Source organism: Prionailurus viverrinus, chromosome E2, assembly GCF_022837055.1.
Source record: "Prionailurus viverrinus isolate Anna chromosome E2, UM_Priviv_1.0, whole genome shotgun sequence".
NCBI lineage: Eukaryota > Metazoa > Chordata > Mammalia > Carnivora > Felidae > Prionailurus > Prionailurus viverrinus.
Genome location: NC_062575.1, coordinates 1,242,320 through 1,265,238, shown reverse-complemented (window position 1 = coordinate 1,265,238; position 22,919 = coordinate 1,242,320). Strand labels below are relative to the sequence as shown.

At 47.1% G+C, this 22,919-nt stretch overlaps 1 protein-coding gene across 4 annotated transcripts in view; it reads left to right on the top strand.

Moving 5' to 3' along the window:
* LOC125152410 (zinc finger protein OZF-like) overlaps positions 1-22,492 on the top strand; it is a 516,059-nt gene extending 493,567 nt beyond the window's left edge. For 2 of the 4 annotated variants that reach the window (XM_047834286.1, XM_047834285.1), the window contains exons 2-3: positions 17,048-17,174; positions 18,468-22,492. In XM_047834286.1, coding sequence (XP_047690242.1) covers positions 17,048-17,174; positions 18,468-19,948 — 1,608 coding nt within the window. In that variant the 3' untranslated portion in view covers positions 19,949-22,492. Of the gene's footprint in view, positions 1-11,707; positions 12,929-17,047; positions 17,292-18,467 lie in introns of those variants that run through there. The other 2 variants (XM_047834284.1, XR_007147179.1) reach the window with 2 other exon arrangements.
* Positions 22,493-22,919: the final 427 nt, after the last annotated feature.

The following is a 22,919-nucleotide window of genomic DNA, read 5'->3' as shown; positions in this document are numbered from 1 at the left end:
AGACGCTTAACTGACTGACCCACCCAGGCGCCCCAAGAACATATTTGCCAGATTAAAAAAATGTGTTGTCTGATGGCTATTGGGACTATGAACCTGTTGAAAATACATCCTCCATGAGTTCTGCATTAAGTGTAATGTCTAAGTAACATACCGGTATATGTGAGGACAGATCATACAAAAATGGCTATGAAATGATAAGTAATGGTGGAAGACTGGGGAAGCTTCATTTTGCTTCATTACACAGTGTTTTCCTGTTTGGTGTATGGTTGCATATCGCCAGAAGAAATGATAAAATGCGGCTTGGTCTGTTCAGACTGCTGTAAGAAATTTTCACAGACGGGGTAGCTTATACACAACATAATTTATTTCTCACAGTCTTGGAGACTGGATGTTGGAGACCACGGTGCCAGCATGGTGGGGCCAGGGCTCTCCTTGGGGTGCTGACGTTTTCTGCGTCCTCAACATGGTGGAAGGGGCCATGGGTCTCTCTGCAGCCTCCCCTAGAGCACTGATCCCATTCAGGAGGGCTCCACCCTCATGACTTAAGCACCTCCCAAAGGCCTCACCCCCTAAGACCATCACCTTTCTATGATGTAGGATTTCAGCATATGAAATTTGGGGGAACACAAAGATTCAAACCCATAGCAGTGGCATTGTGTCGGTAATTTTATCTTTTCAGAAGGAAGAAATCAAAAGGGTAACAGGGTACTTGTGGATCTGGCCTAGCGTGTAAGAAACTGGAAGTCGCCTCTCCATCCTAACAAGGAAAAAGCTGAACAAACTAACAAACTCTTCTTCGATTCCAAAAATAACTGTGGTCACAGGGAAAACTGCTGTGCCCTGGTTGAGACCAGCAGATACAGAGATCACAATATACTGAAGCAGAAATGCACATGTGGAATCAGTGGGAGCCCGTGCAGGGGTAGGGAGACTGAATGTACTTGCCCAATTGCTGGAGTCTCAGTGGAAACGAGCCTTAGACAGAAAACTTCCTGGGGAACCCAGCCCTGTGGAGAGCTCCCACACACTTGTAGAGTTCTACCTGATTCTCGCAGTGAGTATCCCGTGATGTTCTGTGATCTTCTGTGACAGGAGAAGATCCTGTGCTCCAACAGCAGAAAGGAAAAGAAACCATTTTCTTCTTTTTCTTTGAATGTTACCTGTTTTCTTTGTTTGTTTGTTTGCTTTTTTAAGTAAGCCCTGTGTCCCAGGTGGGGCTTGAGCTCATGAGCCTGAGATCAAGAGCCACGTGCTCTACTGACGAAGCCGGCCGGATTCCCCCAAAGAAACCATTTTCAAATATGCCAAAGCATGGTTCTCTGCAAAGTCTGCTTGCAGAAAAAACTGTTTGTTTTGATTTGAGGCAAATTAATGCTCTGAGACTGAATTTGTCTTTATTTAACAGAGGTTCACGGTGGGAATTTCACAAGCTAGTGACATACGAGGTAATCTCTTAATAAGCCAAGGAAGAAAATAACATATCCAAATCAATAGTCAAGTAATCACACTATTGTAGCAGGCAGGAGATGAAAGGAGTAACGTCCACATGGAGTGGAGGCAAAACTTGTTCTGAGTTAGTACTATGGAGAGACGGCAAACCCATAGCTGATGTCCAGCTGCCAGCGCAAAGGGAAGTCCCCTGTTCCTAGAACATGTTGCTAGGGAACGATGATGCCAGTGTTGATGGGCTAGTGGATCTCCTTCCAGGGCCACTGTGGTCTTCCCCACTGGTGTAAAAGAGTGGCCTTTACTATGGCAGGAGCTAATGCCCTAAGGTCTTTGGAGAGCTATTCAGATGAGCAGTTAGCCTTGCCCAACCCAGCACTCTGGGATGGTCTTCTCCAACTCTCAGGAGTTTTGGTCTAAATGGCCCTTAGCCATATTGCCCCTTCCTATGTTTTTATTGCGAAGTCCCGGCAGGAACCCTCAGCACCTGGGCTACTGAGTTATTATTGGTGAGAACAGATGAGTTGATGACGTCTTGATGCAAGTAACCTCATTCTTTTGTCAAAACACATTACTTCTAAAGGCAGATTCATTTTCGCCATCAACGAATGGCTCTAAATCATACCAAACCAATATGCACACTATTTGAGCAGAGCCTAAGTTGCTCAGGATTTACCAGAGCCTAGGTGAACAGAGGGAAGGGAAATATACCTACCTCCAGGCCGCTCGATCCATCCTGTCCCAGCCAAGGTGTGGGGGGACACTGACAAGGCACAGTGCAGAAGCACAAACTCACTATAAGACTTGAAACCTCTATTTTATGTCAGTAAATTCATTCCATAAAAGAAAATAAATCTTTGGGGCACTTGGGTGGCTCAGTCGTTAAGCTTCCAACTTCAGCTCAGGTCAGTATCTCATAGCTTGTGAGTTTGAGCCCCATGTCAGGCTCTGGGCTGACAGCTCAGAGCCAGGAGACTGCTTCTAAATCTGTGTCCTCTGCTCTCTCTGCTCGTTCCATGCTCATGCTGTGTCTCTCTGTTTCTCAAAAATAAATAAACATTAAAAATTTTTAAAAATAATAAAATAAATCTTTAACCTACAAACAAAACCTCTTAAGCTCAGAAACTGTGAAGATCCTCTCATAAGGAACTCAAAGAGGAAATTTCTGTGCCAAACAAATCATAACACTGTTCCAGGCATAAAAGAAGACAAAACCAAACAGACCCCTAGTCACAGACGATGTAACAGTCCCCTTCTCCCCACACTTACGCCGCTCCTGTCTACTACACCAGTCCCGTTCACAGAGTACTTCACACATAGACCTCAAGACAATAAATATCACAAGGCGTGATGAATGTAAAAGTCTGCAGAGACCAAGCAAGCCTTCGAACCAGGCTCACACTAGACAGGGATGTGGAAGTGGGAGACTAGGAATTTAATGTTGTTGTTGTTGTTGTTGAGACAGAGAGTGACAGAGCATGAGCAGGGGAGGGGCAGAGAGAGAGGGACACACAGAATCCGAAGCAGGCTCCAGGCTCTGAGCTGTCAGCGCAGAGCCCGACGCGGGACCCAAACTCACAAACCGCGAGATCATGACCTGAGCCGAAGTTGGACACTTAACCGACTGAGCCACCCAGGCGCCCAAGGAGACTAGGAGTTTAAAACAATTGTGATTAAGATGCTAAGGGCTGTACTGGATAAATTAGACAGCATGCAAGAACAGACGGGTTATGTAAACTGAGATGGAAATTCCAAACGAACAACCCTCCCACCCCCACCCCAAAAAACAAATACTAGAGATCAAAAGTGTAACAGAAATGAAGAATGCTCTGGTGGGCTTATCAGTAGACTGCACGTAGCTAAGCAAAGAATCTGACTTGAAGATATCTCAGAAAAACCTCTAAAACTGGGAAAAAACAAACAGAAAAGCCTGGAAGAGAAAACAGATGACAGAGCTGTAGGACAACCACAGAAGCTGTCAATTACCAGTTCCAGGAATAATAGAACAAAGAGATACAGGACAGAAGAAACTGAATCAAGAATTTCAATTGAATCCAAATTGCATCAGTCTTGAAACTGAATCAGTCTCCTTTTGGAATGTTTTCCAAAACAGAACGTAGCACCCTAAAATGGCTTCACTGATGCTCTCTCCTCAGTATTTAAAGAAGAAATTGTACCAATTCTCTACAATCTCTTCAGAGGGAGAGGCAGAGGGAATGAGCCCCAACTCCTAAGAGGCTAGCATTGCCCCAGTACCCAAACCAAACAAAGCTGTGGCAACGAAGAAAACTATAGACCCAGTCTCTCATGAAGACAGATGCAAAAGTCCTCACCGGGATGCCACCACACACCTGTTAGAGTGAGGAATGGGAATGCTGACGACAGCACATGCCGGTGAGGATGGGGGACACCGTGAGCTCTCATTCCTTGCTGGTGACAACAGCACAGCCACTTTGGAAGATGGGCGGTTTCTTTCAGAACTAAAGGTACTCTTACCATACAACCTGGCAACTGTGCTCCTTCGTATTTACCCAATGGAGTTGAGAACAGGACCACTCGGGGCACCTGGGTGGCTCAGTTGGTTGAGCTTCCGACTTCGGCTCAGGTCATGATCTCGCAGTCTGTGAGTTCGAGCCCCACGTGGGGCTCTGTGCTGACAGCTCAGAGCCTGGAGCTGCTTCGGATTCTGTGTCTCCCTCTCTCTCTGCCCCTACCCGTTCATGCTCTGTCTCTCTCGGTCTCAAAAATAAATAAACATTTAAATAAATTAAAGAAAAACAAAAAGAAAACAGGGCCACTCAAATATCTTCCAGTAATGCTTTCTAGCATCTTATTCAAAATTGCCAAAACTTGGAAGCAACCAAGAGGTCTCCTTAGTGGGTGAATGGATCACATTGATACGTGCAGACAAGGATATTATCTAGTTCTGAAAAGCAATGAACTATCATGCCATGAAAAGACATGGAGGGATCTTAAAGTGCATATTAAGTGCGTAAGTGAAAACAGACATCTGAAGAGGCTTCATACTGGGGGCGCCTGGGTGACTGAGTTGATGGAGAGTCTGATTTCAGCTCAGGTCATGATCTCACAGTTCGTGGGTTCAAGCCCCACTGTCAGGCTCTGTGCTGACAGCTCGGAGCCTGGAACCTGCTTCAGATTCTGTGTCTTACTCTCTCTCTCTGCCCCTCCCCCGTTCACGCACACGCGGTCTCTCTCTCTCAAAAATAAATTTAAAAAAAACATTAAAAATAATTAAAGAGGATTCATACTGTAGGATTCCAGCTATAAGGCATTCTGAAAAGGGCAAAATTATTGAGAGAATAAAGGATCAGTGGTTCCTGGGCAATGCGTGAGCAAGAGAGGGATGGATAGAAGGAATCAGAGAATTTTTAGGGCAGTGAAAATATTCTATGTGATAATGTGTTATATATTATGAGTTGTTCGGACTCCAATGTACACACCAAGAGTGAACCCTCATATGCACAATGGACTCTGGGTGATAATGATAATCAAAGATAACAAATGTATCACTCTGGTGGGGGACCTTGATAATGGAGGAAAGGCGCTGCGTGTGTGGGGGCAGGATATACGCGGGAGATGCCTACCCTCCTCCTAATTTTCCTGTAAACCTAGAAGTGCTCTAAACAAATTAAAGCTTTTTTTGAAGTTAGTCATGTTTTTAAGTAATCTCTACACTCACTGTGAGGCTCAAATACAGGAACCTGAAATCTAGTCACGTGCTCTTCCAACTGAGCCAGCCAGGCACCAGCAAAAATACAGTTATGCGTTTGCATTTACTTATTTTGAGAGAAAGAGCACGTGAGCAGGGGAGAGGGACAGAGGGAGAGAATCTTAAGCAGGCTCCACCCCGAGCACGGAGCCGGACGCAAGGCTCAGTCTCACGACAGTGAGGTCATGACTGGAGCCGAAATCAAGAGTCAGACAGTTAACTGACTGAGCCACCCAGGTGCCCCTAAAGTTTTTAAATTAAAAACAAAAACAAAAACAAGTAAACATGAAACAAAACATTGAAGTGAGAGTTAGTAGCCCTGGATTTTACTTCCCATCCTGCAAGTCACTTCCGCTTCTTCGGCCCTAATTTAATTATCTGCAAAGGAAGGAAATGGGCCTTGTGTTTTGTAAGGCTTTTTTGCGTTCCCCCTTTCTGTGGTAATACTAATTGTTTCTACTTTAAAGCTACAAAGGGCTATCTCAATCTTTGTAGGATTTGTCTACTACATCAAATAAAATGGAATAACACACACATTAATAATGGCTACTTAAAAAGACAAGAAAGTTTTACGTTTTAAATATCTTTTAAACAATTTAATTCAGGCATAACTGTCCTCAACTGCTCCTATCTAGAACGTATGTTTTGTCCTTTTCATGCTCACGGTATTAAAAGCTTCCTTCTGTCCTTTTGAGTTTATCCTCCTCCCCGTATGATATTACTCATAACATGACATATTCTACCCATTATAATGGCATTTCCAAATATATTCCCCAAACGGAGAAGGCTATCATTTTATGGCCATTCTTCACTCATCTACCCCCATCCACTTAGGAGTTTAAATTTGATCCCAGACGTGATGTCGTTACTCACCTAATCACTTCAGAATGCGTTTCTAAGATGGAAATGCTCTTGTATGACTCCAAAAACTTTATTACACACAATCAAAATATTTGAACCTATGATATATCATTTTAAGCGCTGGGGTTTGTCAGTTGTGCTCCTTATTTAATTCAGATTGGTTCCAATCAGGATGGAAAATTTAGCCTTAGGCAAGTATTAGGTAAAACTGCAAGGCTTCTAACCTATATGTACCACTGACCATTTGTTAGCTTTTATTGTTCACTTGATAAAGTGCTTGGCCTTTTGTCTATTCGAATTTGCTACAGTGTAGATGCGGCTTCTTGCCTCCATGCCCAGCCTCCTCCCGTATTTTGTATTTTGAGTCCAAGAGCTTTGCTCAACATCATGCAACATGAGGGAAACACACCTATACCACGGTGAGATACTGGTACCCGTGTACCAACTGGATTCACATTTAAAAAGACTAACCGTACCCACTCCTAGCAGAGATACCAGAGAAATGGAACTCTCATACACTGCTAGTGGGAATGCAAGAGGAAGAATCATTTTAGATGACAATCTGGGGTCCCTTAGAGGCCCTACATTCACCCACACGCTGACTCCAGGATTAACACAACAGAGAGGACCCTGTCAGTATGAAGAACTGTATCCAATTTCTGCAACATTTTTACTTGCAGCAGCTGAACCTGGAAACAAATATCCATTAACAGGAATAAATAAGTAAATAGCGTCGTATCAATAGGACACTCTTCTCAGCGATATAAAAATGAACTGCTCGTACAGGCACCACTGATGAATTTTTGCACATTCTGAATCCTGAACCCACATCTACTGAATCAGGCACCCTGTGGATCAGGCTCAAGAGTGTGTGTGTGTGTGTGTGTGTGTGTGTGTGTGTGTGTGTGTGTTGATGGGTTGTTTTTTTTTTTTTTAAGTTTATTTATTTATTTTGTGAGAAATAGCAAAAGCAGAAGTGGGGAGAATAGAGAGGGGGAGAGAGAGAGAATCCCAAGCAGCTGGGCTTGAACTCACAAACCATGAGATCATGATCTGAGCGGAAACCAAGAGTTGGATGCTTTACCGACTGAGGCACCCAGGTACCCCAGGAATGTGTGTTTTAACAAGCTTCCAAGTGATTCTAATACATATTGAAGATATTTCCACCATTCTGCTGTGTATTCTGCCAGAATATGTACCTACATTTCTCCTCATTAACAGACATTCTGTCTACATCTGTAGGCCTTTTAAACTGAAGTTGGTGGGGTGCCTGGATGGCTCAGTCGGTAAAGCATCTGACTTTGGCACAGGCCATGATCTCATGGTTCATGAATTCAAGCCCCACATCGGGCTCTGCGCTGAGAGTGCAAAGAGCCTGCTTTGGATCCTCTGTGTCCCTCTCTCTGCCCCTCCCCCAGTCATGCACAGTCTCTCTCTGTCTTTCTCAAAATAAGTAAACATTACAAAAACTTAAAAAAAAGAAACTGAAGTTGGCAAAAACAAAGGAAAAAAAACCCAAAAAACCGGATATGTACATATTTGTTTTCCTAATACAAGAAAGTATAAAATATTTTCTGTCTTTTATTGAAGGAGCCCTATACCATATATAATTATAAAGTAGTATGTCAAAAGTCTCAGATAATTAAATCTTCCGGAGCGAAAAATGTTTGAAGTATAGTATCCTTTTAGAATGGCTTGTGCACATGGATTCCTCTGTGTATGTCTGTATGTTAAAATATGTACAAGCTGCTTTCCTTAGTAAAAATAAAGTCATGTTTTGTGATAGATCAGTACTCTGTTGTCTCCCTTAACAATGTGTCTTGGATTGGGGCGCCTGGGTTGCTTAGTCAGTGAAGGGTCCGACTTCGGCTCAGGTCATGATCTCACAGTCTGTGAATTTGAGTCCCGTGTCTGGCTCTGTGCTGACAGCTCAGAGCCTGGAGCCTGCTTTGCATTCTGTGTCTCCCTCTCTCTCTGCCCTTCACTTGCTCATGGTCTGTCTCTCTCAAAAATAAATAAACATTAAAAAAATAATTGCTTTTAGGGTGCCTAGGTGGCTTAGTCGGTTGAGCGTCTGACTTCAGCTCAGGTCAAGATCTCACCCTCTGTGAGTTCGAGCCCTGCGTCGGGCTCTGTGCTGACAGCTCAGAGCCTGGAGCCCACTTCAGATTCTGTGTGTCTCCCCCTCTCTCTGCCCCTCCCTGCTCATGCTCAGTCTCTCTCTGTCTCAAAAATAATAAAAACATTTTAAAAGTTTTAAAAAAATAATCGCTTAAAAAAAAAAACAACAATGTATCTTGGACAACCTAAAGCTACTTCAGGCTTTTATACCTGATACCTCCTAAAGGCCACACTTAGTAGACCTGAAGCTGCCTCTTAAAAAACCGGTTGCCTTTCATTGTCTGCACGCTCTGTGGCTGGCCAGCTGCACTGGAGGAGCTGGGCCTACCTACTGATCGCCCCTCGGTCCTTCCAAAGTCCCTTCTCAAAGGAGGAGGAAAACTTTGTGCAGGCGCTTAGGGTCATTCCTTGTTGCTAGAGAAGTGGGATTTGTGAGAATAGCTCTGGCTCACAGAAACATGTGGTTTGGGGAAATCAAAGATGTAAGGGCAGAGGTCAGGAAACTGATTCCTAGGGGCCACCTGGTTACCCGTGGTATGGAGCAGCAGCTGTGTTCTGCTCAATAACTAAGGGTAAAAGCTACCAGTGGAATTGACAAATGGATCCAACTCTAGGGGTGCCTGGGTGGCTCAGTCACTTAAGCGTCCAACTTTGGCTCAGGTCATGATCTCATAGTTTGTGAGTTCGAGCTCCATGTTGGGCTCTGTGCTGACGGCTCAGAGCCTGAAGGCTGCTTCGGGTTCTGTGTCTCCCTCTCTCTGCACAGGGACTTGTGCTCTATCTCTGTCTCTCAAAAATATATAAATGTTTAAAAAAAATGGGTCAAACTCTTGGAAACTTGGTTTTGTAGATGTATAAAAAAGTGGAAACAAATTAAAAAAATAAAAATATGCAATCCCTTGTTTATTGCTATGTGTAATAGCTAAAATGTAATTAAAAGAGAGGGCTCTGGCAGAGGGAAAGCATGGAACATGAGGTTGCACATCCTTCCATCTTCCTTTCAGGGCACTACCCAAAGCTGCACATGGATGTGGAGCCCAGAGAGCAGAGGGTGGAGGAAACAGAGATCTAGGCTGAAGGATATGAAGGCAACAGGAAATCCTGCTGCTTAGACCTTCGGGGAGGGGATCTCCCTGGACAAGGCTGATCTATGGCCTCAGTCTGGGCTCTTTAGGTCCCCCTCACCCCAGAAGCAGAGAGCATCACTCTTTCCCAGCAGAGGTCAGGTGCAGACAGGGTGATACGATCCACTGAATCCCATGTTCCTCTTCCAGAGGCTGAGTCCTCACTTCTCACTCTGGAGTCTAACTCCCAACCTTTGCCACCTGGACAATGACCCTGCATGTAGGGGGACAATCTTGGTTGAAATCAGCAACCATCTTTCTGACAAAAGAAGGAATGGTGCAGCTCATATTGTCCCCATGCACAGCTGGACTAGCCATGGAACACATAGATGCAGGCCCAAGACATAGGAATGTCTGCTTACCATTCAAAGGAATACAAGGGGATGCAACCACACTAGCTTATGCACGTACAAGTAGTTAGTTCAGGCAAGTACGAGCAGCTGATCAGCACTATCCTAAACATGTAATCCCCTGATGTACCTGATGAAATCTGTAACGTAAGAAATGAATCCATTTTCTAGATTTTAAATCTCATGAGATAGAACAGGCCTCCGTGGGACCAGATGAAAGGGCACCGGAAGTAACCTCTGTTAACATGACTTCGTGGACTTTCAATCAATAGCATCCACCTTTTCCAGAGATCCCTTGCCCCATTAGGAAGTGCAGGACTTTGAGCAGTAGCTTCCTTTCTGGGCGCTGCCACACCAATAACTAGCCCATCTTCCTTCACTTTGAAAGCTGGGTGTTAGTCCTCTCTGGCTTGCTGTGCATCTGGCAGACGAACCCTCCTGTGGTTCAGCTACACCCTCTTACGGACAGGAGGCAGCCAGCATGATGTGGCCCTTGCTTCTGCCTTCTGGATTCTGAGGAGGGCACCAAGACTCCACAGCACCCCAACCACAGGGATCTGGAACCTAAGTCTGTGTCAGTGTCACCAGCCTCCTGGCCTTAATGCCCGGGACCAGTTCTCAGTACAGGGGACTCCTGAGAGTGGCCGGGTGGACAAGGGACTACCCTAGAAGTCTCTACAGTTTTCTGTGGGCTTGGAGGAAGGGCACTGGGGGCACATAGGAGAGATCTGTAGGCTGGGCCAGCCAGTCAGCCATCGAGCAGGAGGACAATGAAGTGCACAGCAATCTTTAAAAAGAATCAGGTTTACAGGGCACCTGGGTGGCTCAGGTGGTTAAGCGTCTGACTTCAGCTTAGGGCATGACCTCACAGTTTGTGAGTTTGAGCCCCGAGTCGGGCTCTGTGCTGACAGCTGAGAGCCTTGGGCCTGCTTCGGGTTCTGTGTCTCCCTCTCTCTCTGCCCCTCACCCACTCTGTTTGTGTGTGTATGTGTGTGTGTCAAAAATAAAGAAACATTAAAAAAATAATCAGGCTTAGGTCTAGTAAATGTGGAAATAAGAAGCAGTGGGTGTCAAATGAGGAAGGGGCTTTAGGTTGTCTAAGATATTTAGTTAAGTGAGAAAAGCATAGTGCAAATGTGTATACAAAATATGTTTTTAGGGGGGTGTAGCTCAGGGGTAGAGCATTTGACTGTAAAATATATTTTTAGTTTTACCACAACACCTTTTATAGAAACCACTTGGAATCCACGGATGCCAACAGAATGACACACATATGAGCAGACACAATTCTAAAAGGATAACACTATACAGTAAGCCTCAGCTTCTCTGTTCATTTTTACAATTCTGTCTACTCTGTCTACATTGTTTCTTTCCTGCACTGATAATGTACAATGTTTTCAAGAATGAAGAAAGAGTTCATTTTGGAGAACCATCAGAGTGACCATTCTGGTTATGTTTTCAACCTAATTATTCCTGTTCTCAGACACAGATGCTGAATCTTCCCTAAGGTCTTGGGGCGCCTGAGTGGCTCAGTCGGGTAAGCATCTGACTCTTGATTTTGGCTCAGGTCATGATCCCACAGTCGTGAGATGGATCTCCACACTGGGCTCCACACTGGGCATGGAGCCCGCTTGGAATTCTCGTGAGCGCGCACTCTCTCTCTCTCTCTCTCCTCTGCCCCACTCACGCACATGCTCTCTCTCTCTAATTAAAAAAAAAAATCTTCTCTGAGGGCTTAACTTTTTCCCCATCCACTGATGTTTCACCAGAGTTCTGTCTGCCACCACCCCTAATTACTACATAGTCATTGGTTAAAAACTTTTTGTAATTTGCATTTTGCAGTTATGATTCTGAGATAATACCAAGTCCCCATACAGAACAATCTCTGCAAGAGAAATGATAATCACTTCCCAACAACGAGGTGAAATCATGGTTTTAAGTACCCAGGTACCTCATGGTGGAGAACAGCCTTTGCCTACATGCTCCATCTTTGAGCACTGCAGCCACTGTCCCCTCCCAAAATAACATTTATTACATTGTCCTCTTTTGAAGATGTTAGATTCCTAAAAGGAACTTGGTTTATGCCAGGATATGAAGATATTAAATGGATAAAAGTATTGTTCAATGAATTGGACACAAAAAAATTAATGATCAGACTAGAGAGGTGTTTTCTGTGGATGCATTAAAAACAAAAAACCAAACCAAACCAAAACAAAACAAAAAACTCTTATTTTAGGGTGCCTGGGTGGCTGATTCCGTTGAGCAATAGTCTCTTGATTTTGGCTCAGGTCATGACCTCATGGTTGTTCAGTGGATCCTGTGTGGGACTCCCTGCTGAGTGTGGAGCCTGCTTAAGGTTCTCTCTCTCCCTCTGCACCTCCCCTGCTCACTCCTGCTCAAGCTCGCTCTCTCTCTCTCTCTCTCTCTCTCTCTCTCAAAACAAAAAAAAAATCTCTTACTTCACAGTGGCCTCACATCCATCCTGTGTCTTCTCTGTCATGGCCCTATATGGAATATTTTTACCTTGTCCATGACCAAACATACAGATTGACAAAACTGTCTGTAATGGTTCCGGGTGTAAGTATTTGACTTGTAGGATGATAAGGTTTACTAGGTTCTGCTTCCAGCGACGTATTTTGTATCTAACTGACTCTAGGGAATATTATGTGCATTTGGATCTGTAGCCTTTGGGAACATATGAAATACTGTTTTTAGTTTTGGGACCATACTGAGCATCAGGGAATCTGAAATAACGTCTCCAAACACTTGGGTGATCAGTTGCAGACGTCACTCTCCAGAAATCTGGGTATGGACCCTTTAAGAAGCAGCGGAGCCCCTCTGGCCTGGGACGTAAGGCCCCGATTTCCTGAGCCTTCGACGGGGAGCGGCCTTTCCTCTGGGAGGTCCACAGGAGTGTTTTAATCCTGGCGCTGGGTGCCTGTGAACTACATTACCCAGAAGAGCGCACGTCGATGGACGGCATCTCTGACCAATGAAGACAGAAAAGAGAGTCGTTTCTGGGTGTGCGCCTAACGTCGAGGCGGGACTTCCGGTTTCATCCCCCTGGCGGTATTTTTGCCTCTTTTCATTAGTCTTCACCCACTAATGTTCGGGACCGAGGCGACTAGCTGACAAAGCCCGAGGAGAAGCGGTGTCCCCGCCTCGCAGACGGCTCCACGAGTCGGCGACGCCGTCCGGGCTGCCCCGTTCCGGGGTCGGGACAAGGACCGCGGGCCCGGGTGTCCGTTCTCCCAGGGGGTCCGATGGCGGCGGCCGCGCGCAGGGACCCGACTGAGGTAAACGCGCGGCCCCAAGGGCCCTCCCCGCCCTCCCCCACCCAGACCCTCGAGGCCCGAGCGCGGGGCGTCTGCTCGCGTCCCTGCGGCCCAGGTCCCGGTGTCCAGGCCGGGGAGGGGCTCGCGGGTGGGGACCCCGTATCTGAGCGCCGGCATGACGGGGTGCGGGAGCGGGCTGCAGAGGAGGGGTCGGATGGTGCAGGGCTGCAGGAGGGGGTCTCAAGGGGGTGGAATCGGGGGTGTGGCGTCCGCCTTCTGCTCTCTGGGAACAGAGGGTGTGCGGCGGGGTCACGGGGGTACTGGCGGTCTGGAGGGTTGCCCTAGACGCCAAGGAGAGTTCTGGCCAAAGGAGGGACACAATCTCCCTTTGGGATTTAAACGTTTCCCAAAGGCGGTTCAAAGGAAGAGCGGGCCGGACGGGAGTGATGAGGACATCGAGGCATCGGGAGGTTGGATCTTAGTTCAGGCGACACGGCTGGCAAGAGGGGACACAGCATTGAGGCACCGACGTTGGACAGCCAGCATGAAGTCAGTCGACTCCAGGGCCAGGGTGTACGGGAAGCGTGAGCCCGTCGAACCCAGCCGTGGAGTCTATTTTTCTGTATTTCTATTTCCTCTATTTCCAGCCTCTCTGCACAGTTTCCCGTTGGGCAGAAGCGCTGTGGACCTTACGCAGGTCATTGGGGGGTATTTCAGCCCTTCGCTGGCCCTGACCCCCCACCTCCATATTCTCTGGATGTGGTGTCCTGGGGCTCTCAAGTGTCATTCCCCCAGGCTTGGGTCTGGGGGCCCTGGGGAAACCCCCAGCAGAGGATCCTAAGTCCTTGTCGGCCTTTATGTAGAAGCGTTTCCATCTGTGGCAACTGACCTAAACAGGTGTGGAGAGTTCTGCCAGGAACCGGGTCTAAGATATGCAGGCGCTTAGGGGTCTAACCGGCTGAGGGTGTTCAGAAAACCACAGCTGTCCTTCTATGTGGGAACAAGAGCAGGGGGACAGGAGTCACGGCTGGAACAACGGAGGAGTTGGGTGTATATTCTGGAGGTGATGAGGAGGTGTGAATCAGAGGCAGAAAGCGATCTTTTTTTAAAAAAAATTTTTTTTTTCAACGTTTATTTATTTTTGGGACAGAGAGAGACAGAGCATGAACGGGGGAGGGGCAGAGAGAGAGGGAGACACAGAATCGGAAGCAGGCTCCAGGCTCTGAGCCATCAGCCCAGAGCCCGACTCGGGGCTCGAACTCACAGACCGTGAGATCGTGACCTGAACTGAAGTCGGACGCTTAACCGACTGCGCCACCCAGGCGCCCCGAAAGCGATCTTAATAAGGCCTTCCCAGACTCCATCTGGCTGCAGAGTGGAGAGCGGACTGTGGGACCGAAGGAGCAGGAGGGAAGATGGGGCTGCAGGATATGCCAACGTCCAGGTGAAGGTTAACGGACCAGGGTTGTGGCTTGGGAAAAGTGGTTGGACTCTGGATGCATGTTTGAAAAGGGGCAACTGAATTCTCTAATGAGGGAGAAGGAGTGAAATACAGGACTCGGGGATGACCCCAGTGTTTTAGGCCTTAGCAGCTGTAGGAGTGGAAGGTCCATGGTCTAAGATGAAGAATGCAGCAGAAGTAATATTCGCTGCGGGGAGGGGAGTATCAGGAAATATTTGATTTAGGTATGTTGAGAGTCTGGGGTGTTTCAGAGCCCACCGAATGGATGCGTGATGTGGGCAGATGTGCGCATAGGTCTAAAAATCAGGGGAAGGGTTCAGGATGGAGGCATCCAAAATGAGGTGGGTACAGGTGTGTGAGCCATGGTCACGTTTAAGTGATCTTCGGTCGACCTGGGTGGGTCAGTCGGTTGAGTGTCCAACTCTTGATTTCAGCTCAGGTCATGGTCTCAGGGTCGTGGGATCGAGCCCCCTGTTGGGCTCTGTGCTGGGTGTGGAGCCTGCTTAGGGTTCTCTTTCTCTCTCTCTGTCCCTGCCCCCCTCGTGCACATGCACGCATATGCCCCCCCCCCTCAAAAAATAAGAAATAAAAGGACGGGTAATCTTCAGGTTATGACTGTAAAGCTGCTAGGGGACCAGGTAGAGGAGGGTGGGGGCCATGGGTGAGTCTCTTGCTTGGGTACCTGGGCGATAGGTTAAGGCTTCACAAACACAAATGAGGCAGGTAAGTGGTCCTGAGAGCAGTACATGTCGGGGACAGGATAGTCTGGCAGGTGGCTAAGGCTTCCAAGGCAATGGTGGACATGAGGTGGATGCAGAGACAAGGGATAGATAAGCGAGGCAAGATGTCACGCAGACTAGAGCAGGTGTTCATTCACCACTCTGTGCACTCACCAGGATTTTGTGAGGACTTTGTTGGGGCCTGGGGTGCTTCATTCAGCCCGGAGGATAAAGTCAAGGGCAAATGTGGTCATTTGTGAGAATCAGTAAGGTGGGCCACTGATGGAGCTGGGCTTTGGATGAGGGTTAGGTGGACCCAGGAAGGTTGTGGTTGCTTTGGGGACAGGAAGTGCAGCACCTAGTGGAATAGGGCTGCGTGTATCTGAGATCCCCAAGTCTGAGGCCAGGAACAGACCCAAGCAGTGAAGCCGTCACAGGAGGATTAGGGCCTGTGACTTTGTGCGAGTCCTGGGAAGTCAATAGCAATAGTATTCAGTCCTGTTTGAATTTGCAGAGCATCCCGTGGATGCTGTCGTCGGTTGTGGTGCAAGGCCTGAATCTAGGATCCAATACTGTGTGCTGCACCCATGTCCGGGAACCATGGGGGCCTCAGACGGCCAGCGTGCTGCTTCCCCTCCCCACTCTGCTCCCACAAGTAAGATCTCCCAACCAAACAGCATTTTTATCCAGGGATCAGGAGCAGTTCCTGTGTAGCCCTCTAGTTGGTTTCAGTTCCCTACCTGCCCGTGGAGTCACTCAAATCAGTCAGTGACCTCTTCCCACAGGAAACAGGGCACCTCTTTCTACTGCTGTAACAAAGCTTGGATCTCACAACCACTGGCTGTTGGCTCTTTCCCAGAGTGCAGCCCCCGTGTGGCCCTGTGTCGCGTTGTTGCATCCACACGACTCCTGAAACAGAATGCTACGGGCACCAGTGACAGTCACAACAAAGTTTATTACAATGAGAGGCAAGGCCGACCGATCGGGACCAACACTCTTGATAAGAGTGCGGCCCCGAACAGCCGGGGTACAGAGTTTTTATAACCCATCACATCGTTTTATCATCACCTGGGAACAGAACAAAGAAACAGTTTCCAGATGAGTTAGAAACAGTTGCCTAATGAGGTGTTTACTTTAGACTTTCTGCCTCTAAGTTGCAACCAGTGGATCTCCTTGACCCTGCCTCTGACGCTCTTTTCTTTGAACTTTTGTTTCCTTAATTGGTGAAGCCTAATTTACAAGAGTATGAGGTGTAGTTTACCAGAGCAAAGCAAGGCTGTTATCTCTTAACCTTCAGTGTCAACACAAAGCTGTTATTTTTCAAGCTAAGCATTAGCCCTACACTACAATTTAACCCTTACAGCGTGTGGCGTCCCCCTCTCCCAGACTGTGACTGTATATGGTTAGAAAACTGTAGATGTCATCTGTCCGGTGGTAGGCGCCCTGTGTTTGCCATCCCCATAACCCTAGCACCACAACCCCACTCTCACCAGTGGGGTGAGGAAAAGGTGGTGGAGATACCGTAATACACAGTAGTGAGGCCAAAGAGATGCCTAAGGTGTGTGGGGCAGCAAGCTGGTGGTGGCTGTGTCTGGGAATGTGAGGGATGTGCAGCCTCGAGAGTGATGTGTACTTGCGGAGTGTGTATGCCTGGTGCCCCAGGGCCCTGGTATTGAGAATTACATGATTTGTCCGTATCAGGGGACTGCTTAGCAGAAATGAGTGAATGCTTCTGTGCCAGACCCTTGTTTGCTACTTTTTTATCCTCATCTGCTCATCGCTGGTGCCTGTAATCACTGGGCCTGTGAGGAGACAGTGGCACCAGCGGTGCTGGGGCCTGGCTTCTCTTCTGTGTTGGATGCTCGGGAGGAAGATGGGTGAGGGGTAGATGTGTAGGGGATGGATTGCCATCTTTGGGGGAGAGGCTGTTCATGGTTTCATCTGTCTCCATCTTGCCAGGGCACTGTGACCTTTGAGGATGTGGCCGTGTACTTCTCCAGGGAGGAATGGGGTCTCCTTGAGGAGGCTCAGAGACGCCTGTACCAGGATGTGATGCTGGAGAACTTGGCACTTGTAACCTCCCTGGGTAAGGTCTGCACACCCACCTCTGCCCTGAGCTAGCCTCTCCCTTTCCCTTTTTCCCCCAAGGGCAGGTCTGCCCTCCCATCAGGACCATGACCGCTGCTTCCTTCCCCACTTTCTTGAGTAGGCAGTGTGGTTGGCTGGGCTGAGGTATGTGCACTGCCTACTCCTTGAGCAGCCCCAACACCTGCTACTGCTAAGCCTCTCAGGGAAAGAACCAGGGTCAGGAGTCTTCCAGTCACTTTGCTTGCCCTCTCCCTGCCAGGTGACTCTTCTAGTTACAAAGCACCTGAGAATCCCAGGTTCTGCTTTTTTCTTCTGGCTAACATTTCCTCATTCCTGCTTGGGCCAGAGGTTGCCATCACTGACCTCATCACTGTTACATAGAGCACGGTCTGTTCTTGCAGGACCCTCCTTGGAGGTTCTCTTTATGATACTTAACTTTTCTTTCCCTTGTGCTGCTGTGCACTGAGCTGTGCTTGGTCAGTGCTGGCTGCTCACCTCCTGTCTTCCCCTCAGTACTTGCATCATCCAGGTGCCACATAGTTGCCCATCTTAGGGGCGGGGGAGGGGCGGGAGAGCCTGTTGTGGTTCACAGAAGAGATATGAACCCAACTAAAGCAGGATGGGCTCAGAAGGAGCCTGGCTGTGGACAGTGACACACCTGGGAAAGGACAGGACCCCAGGGCTGTGTACATGTCATACCAGAAACTTATTCCGTGGGACTGGTCTTTCATTGGTAATGACAGTGGCACCCACACTTCATATGTGCCTTTCCTTCCCCATTCTTCACACTGAGGTGACTGGTCAACTGCTACTCAGCACTATACTCTTGCTTCCCACCCTGGGCTCATCTGTACCTCTCTGGATTCCTCATCTTGACCGGTTTTGTCACTGCTCTATTTGGGGTGCTCTCCATATTGGTTCCTGTGTACCGTATCCTGAGGTACACATAGATTCTTCAACAGCCCTTGCATACCAGCTTCTCTTTCACTGTTGAATTTTCCTGGGCCTGAACACACCCTTTTGCCCAGCAGACTAGGTCCTGTTGAAAGTTATTTGTAGACCTTGCCTGTCCTCACTGTTGTTTATTTCACCTCATGAGGCCCCCCACCCCCATTTTGTGATCATTAGTGGCCCGGTACTGCTAAGCGGCCTCATCCTCAGCCTGAACTTGAACCTCTTGTCCTGTAAGCAATCACATGGGCTCGTGTCTGGGTTTGTTAGACACACACATGTGTGGGGCTGCCCACCCACAAAAGTCACTGTGCACTTCACCAGCATTTCCTGCTTTCAGGTTGTCAGCATGGAGCAGAGAATGAGGAGGCACCTTCTGAGCAGAGCGTTTCTGTAGAAGGAGTGTCACATGTCAGGACTCCCAAGGCAGGTCTTTCTCCCCAGAAGGCCAGCCCCTGTGAGGTGTGTGCTCCAGTCTTGAAAGACAGTTTCCAGTCTGAGCACCAGGAACCCCAGTTCGATGAGAAAGTGTACACTGGTGGGACACATGGGAAGAGAGTCTATTTCAGTGGAAACCTTCAGCAGCAGCAGAAGGAGCACACTGGAGATCAGCCCGTCAGAAGCAGCGCGAGTGGAGCTTCGGTGGCAAAGAGCTGCAGACGGCATGTGTCAGGGAAGCCCTTCATCTGTGGGGAGACTGAGAGGGACTTCCTGGTCAGCTCGGGATTCCTCCAGCAACAGGCCACACACACTGGGGAGAAGTCAAACAATGGAACTGAGTGTGGGGCAGCCTTCCACAAGGGAAAAACTCAGCACCACTGGGGAGACTGCACAGAAGCTCTCAGCAACCAACACACATTTGTTCATCACCAGAGAGTCCTCCCCGGGGAAAGATGTTACATGTGCAGCGAGTGTGGGAAATCTTTTAGCCATAACTCTAGCCTCATTAAACACCAGAGAGTTCACACCGGAGAAAGGCCTTATGCGTGTGGGGAATGTGGGAAATCCTTTAGCCAAAGCTCCAACCTCTTTCAACATCGGAGAGTTCACACTGGAGAAAGGCCCTATGAGTGCAGTGAATGTGGGAAATCTTTTAGCCAGAGTTACAGCCTGAATAACCATCGGAAAGTTCATACCGGAGAAAGGCCTTTTGAGTGTGGAGAATGTGGCAAATCATTTAGTCAAAGATCCAACCTCATTCAGCATCGGAGAATTCACACTGGAGAAAAGCCTTATGAGTGCAGTGAATGTGGGAAGTCCTTTAATCAAAGCTCTGCACTCCTGCAACACCATACTGTTCACACTGGAGAAAGACCCTATGAGTGCAGCGAATGTGGGAAATCCTTTACCTACAGTTCCAGTCTCTTAAAACACCAGAAAGTCCACACTGGATCAAAGCCTTATGAGTGTAGTGAATGTAGGAAATCTTTTAGCCAAAATTGCAGCCTTGTTCTACATCTGAGAGTTCACACTGGAGAAAGGCCTTATGAGTGCAGCAAATGTGGGAAATCTTTTAGCCAAAGCTCTGCGCTCCTTAAACACCAGAGAGTTCACACTGGAGAAAGGCCATATGAGTGCCGTGAATGTGGGAAGTCCTTTAGGCGAAGCTCCAACTTCAGTGACCATCGAAGGGTTCACACTGGAGAAAGGCCATATAAGTGCAACCAGTGTGAGAAATCCTTTAGTAAAAGCTCTGGCCTCACTCGACACCAGAGAGTTCATACTGGATTGGGCCTTATGAGTGTCTTGAATGAGAAAGCCATTAGCCAAAGGCCTTACCTCATTGATTACCACAAAGTGCACGTGGCAAAAACAACTTAGTTGTGTAGCAAATGTGTTTCCTTGTTCAGTGTAACAGCACTCGAGGCAATCTCTTTTGAGGGTGCCATCTGCCTGTTGAGCCTCATGCATCCAGACATCAGAATAAATGGCAGGTATGTGGGAGCTGCACTGCATGTTTCAGCATAGGCCCGTGTCAGGTTTCTATTACTGTTGATTCTGTAGCAGCAGCCATTCACCTCTGCCACATGGCAGGTGCCACACGTGTATCATTTTTCCATCTTGACATATTCAGAGAAGTAAACCTTCCTGTTTTCCCATTTGTGGTAAATATGTGAGAAGCCAAAGTACTCATTCCTTTCTGTCTGATGACCCAGTTGTGGTCCAGAGGACTCCATCTGACTTTCCAAGTCACCTTTTTAGGGATGTTGTTGGTCTGGGGACTCTTGTGGAATTTTTAGCCTCCAAGTCACCAACCCAGGAACAGCCTGCCTCCATCATTCTGGTTTGTGCTATAACAAAGGCCTTATCGTTTGAGTCGCCTTTATGTTGAGGGTTAGACTCACTCTTATGGGGTGGTTTCAGAACAGTGGAATGTTTGTGCACTTCAGGGGGATGGGATGATGGTAGTCCTCTCTCTAGTTTGGTCCTTGTTTGCATTGCTGCCCAAGGGCTGTAGGGAAATTATGTCAGGTTTTGTGGCTGAATTGTAGCCTAGATACAGGACATTTTGTGGTGTTGGAGCTCACCCTGAAGAGGGGGCAGTTGTGACAACCTCTGGTACTTCTTGGAACCACATAAAATTGTTCTCTGCTTTGCAGGGGATACTGTATCGTGCTCAGCACTGGTGCAGGAATTCTGTACCCAGGTCCTGCAAACGATGTACCCTGATGTCCAGAATTCTGTGTGGTAGTGTCACTGGCTGAAAGACTATGAGGAAATTATCATTGTATACAAACAGTGGGTAAATAGAAGAGTGCAAGAAACTGCAACATCTGGTTGGAATGAGCCTCTTTTAAAAGGGCACCTGCCATTGTTCCAGGGGCTCCTGGGTGGCTCAGTCAGTTAAGCGTCTGACTCTTGATTTCGGCTCAGGTCATGATTTCATGGTTCATGAGATTGAGCCCCGTGTCAGGCTGTGTGCTGACAGCAGGGAGCCTGCTTGGGATTCTCTCTCTCTCTCTTTCTCTCAAAAACAAAAACAAAAAGATGAAAAAATAAAAGGGTACCTGCCATCATTCCAGTTGGTAAGGCTGTGAAGGATGAACAGGAACAGAAATTCTCAGATCCTCCCCGGGTAGGAGCACCTGGGTGGCTCAGTCAGTTAAGCGTCCAACTCTTGGTTTCCACTTAGGTCATGATCTCGTGGTTCGTGGGTTCAAGCTCCGCACTGGGCTCTGTGTTGCTGGTGCAGAGCCTGTTTGAGATTCTCTCTCCTCTCTCTCTCTCTGCCCTTCTGTGCTCTCTCAAAATAGATAAACTTAAAAAAAAAAAGAAAAAGAAAAAAAATTCTCAGATCTCCCTGAACTATGAGTCTTGTGTAGCTGAGGGCCTTGTCAGAAAATAATCTAATGGTTTTACAGATTCCTGTAGTTTGTCTGCATTGTTCACCTTAAGGCCATTGCTGCACAGGAGGGAAAACAAGAATAGAAAGAAGGAAGATCTCAGTCCAGCATTGTGGGCTTTGGTACCCAGCCTGCATTCCCGATCACTCAGGTGGAAATGGCTTTCATTGCTCACTTATATATGTTGCCACTGAGGCAAGGTGCTGATCCCAAGGCATTACAAGGGATATGATGGGGTCAATATAGGTTGGCCAAATTTTATTTTTGGAAAACAGATAGAAATTTTTTTTATTATACTGTTAATGCCTTTTAGGTATGGTTAATAAACAATTGTCCATATTTAAAGTGTACCATTTGGTAAGTTTTGATATTCATATAAACCCATGAAACCATCATCACAATCATAACATTGTACATATGCATCACCCCATATTCATTCATGTCCTTTAATTATCTCTCTCTCTCCTCCAGGCAAACATTGGTTTTTACTTTCTTTTACAATAGATTCATTTGTATTTTCTGTATTTTATGTGATTGAGAATAAAATGTTTAAATTTTTTCCTCTGGGTGTCCTCATTTGGTATATTTATTTTGAGATTTGTCAGTGGGTCTGTGTAATTAGTTTTTTCTTTTAAGGGTCAAGAAATGTAATGTTCAGTGGACAAACCACTATTTCTTTATTCATTCATCTGTTTTAGATATTTGAGTTGTTTCCAGTTTTTGGCTTTATCGGTTGTTATAGGCATTTGTTTGATTCTTACAGTTATGATTCTTTATACAGTATGTTTCATTTCTCTTGTGATAATACCTCAGAATGCAATGTGTGAGTTACAGGGCTGTGGTTTTGGGGCTGTTAAATGTGGTCATTCTCAGGAGAACTCCTAAGTGTTAGCTCCTGATGAAAAGATGTGTTAGTTATGGGCTGAATTGTATGCTCCGAAGTTCATGTTGAAATCCTAACTTCCAGTACCTCAGAATGTCGTTGTATTTGGAAATAGATCTTTTAAAAAAAGGTAAAATAAAGGCAATACGTGGACACTAATTCGGTGTGATGGTGTCATTAAGACTGGTGTAATTAGTACACGGGGAATACCATGTGAAGACACGGAGAAAATGCCACCTCTAAGCTAAGGAGAGAGGTCTCAGGAGACATCAATGCTGCTGACACCTTGATCTCAGATATCTAGCCTCCAGATTTGTGAAAAAATACATTTCTATTGTTTAAGCCACTCAGTCTGAAGTAATGTGTTATGGAGGCTTTAGAAAAGTCTTATGGGGTCCATCAGCATCTCAGAAGGAAAGGGTCTGCAGGTCTGTGCCCTAAGGACAGAGGGAGGAGGTGAATTAGGATCCTTAGAGTAGTTGGAACCAGAGGGAGGGGTGTGCTTGGGTTGGAACTAGGCCAGGAAGCAAGGAGGGTGCCGGGGGCCAGACTTCCTGAGGCGCTG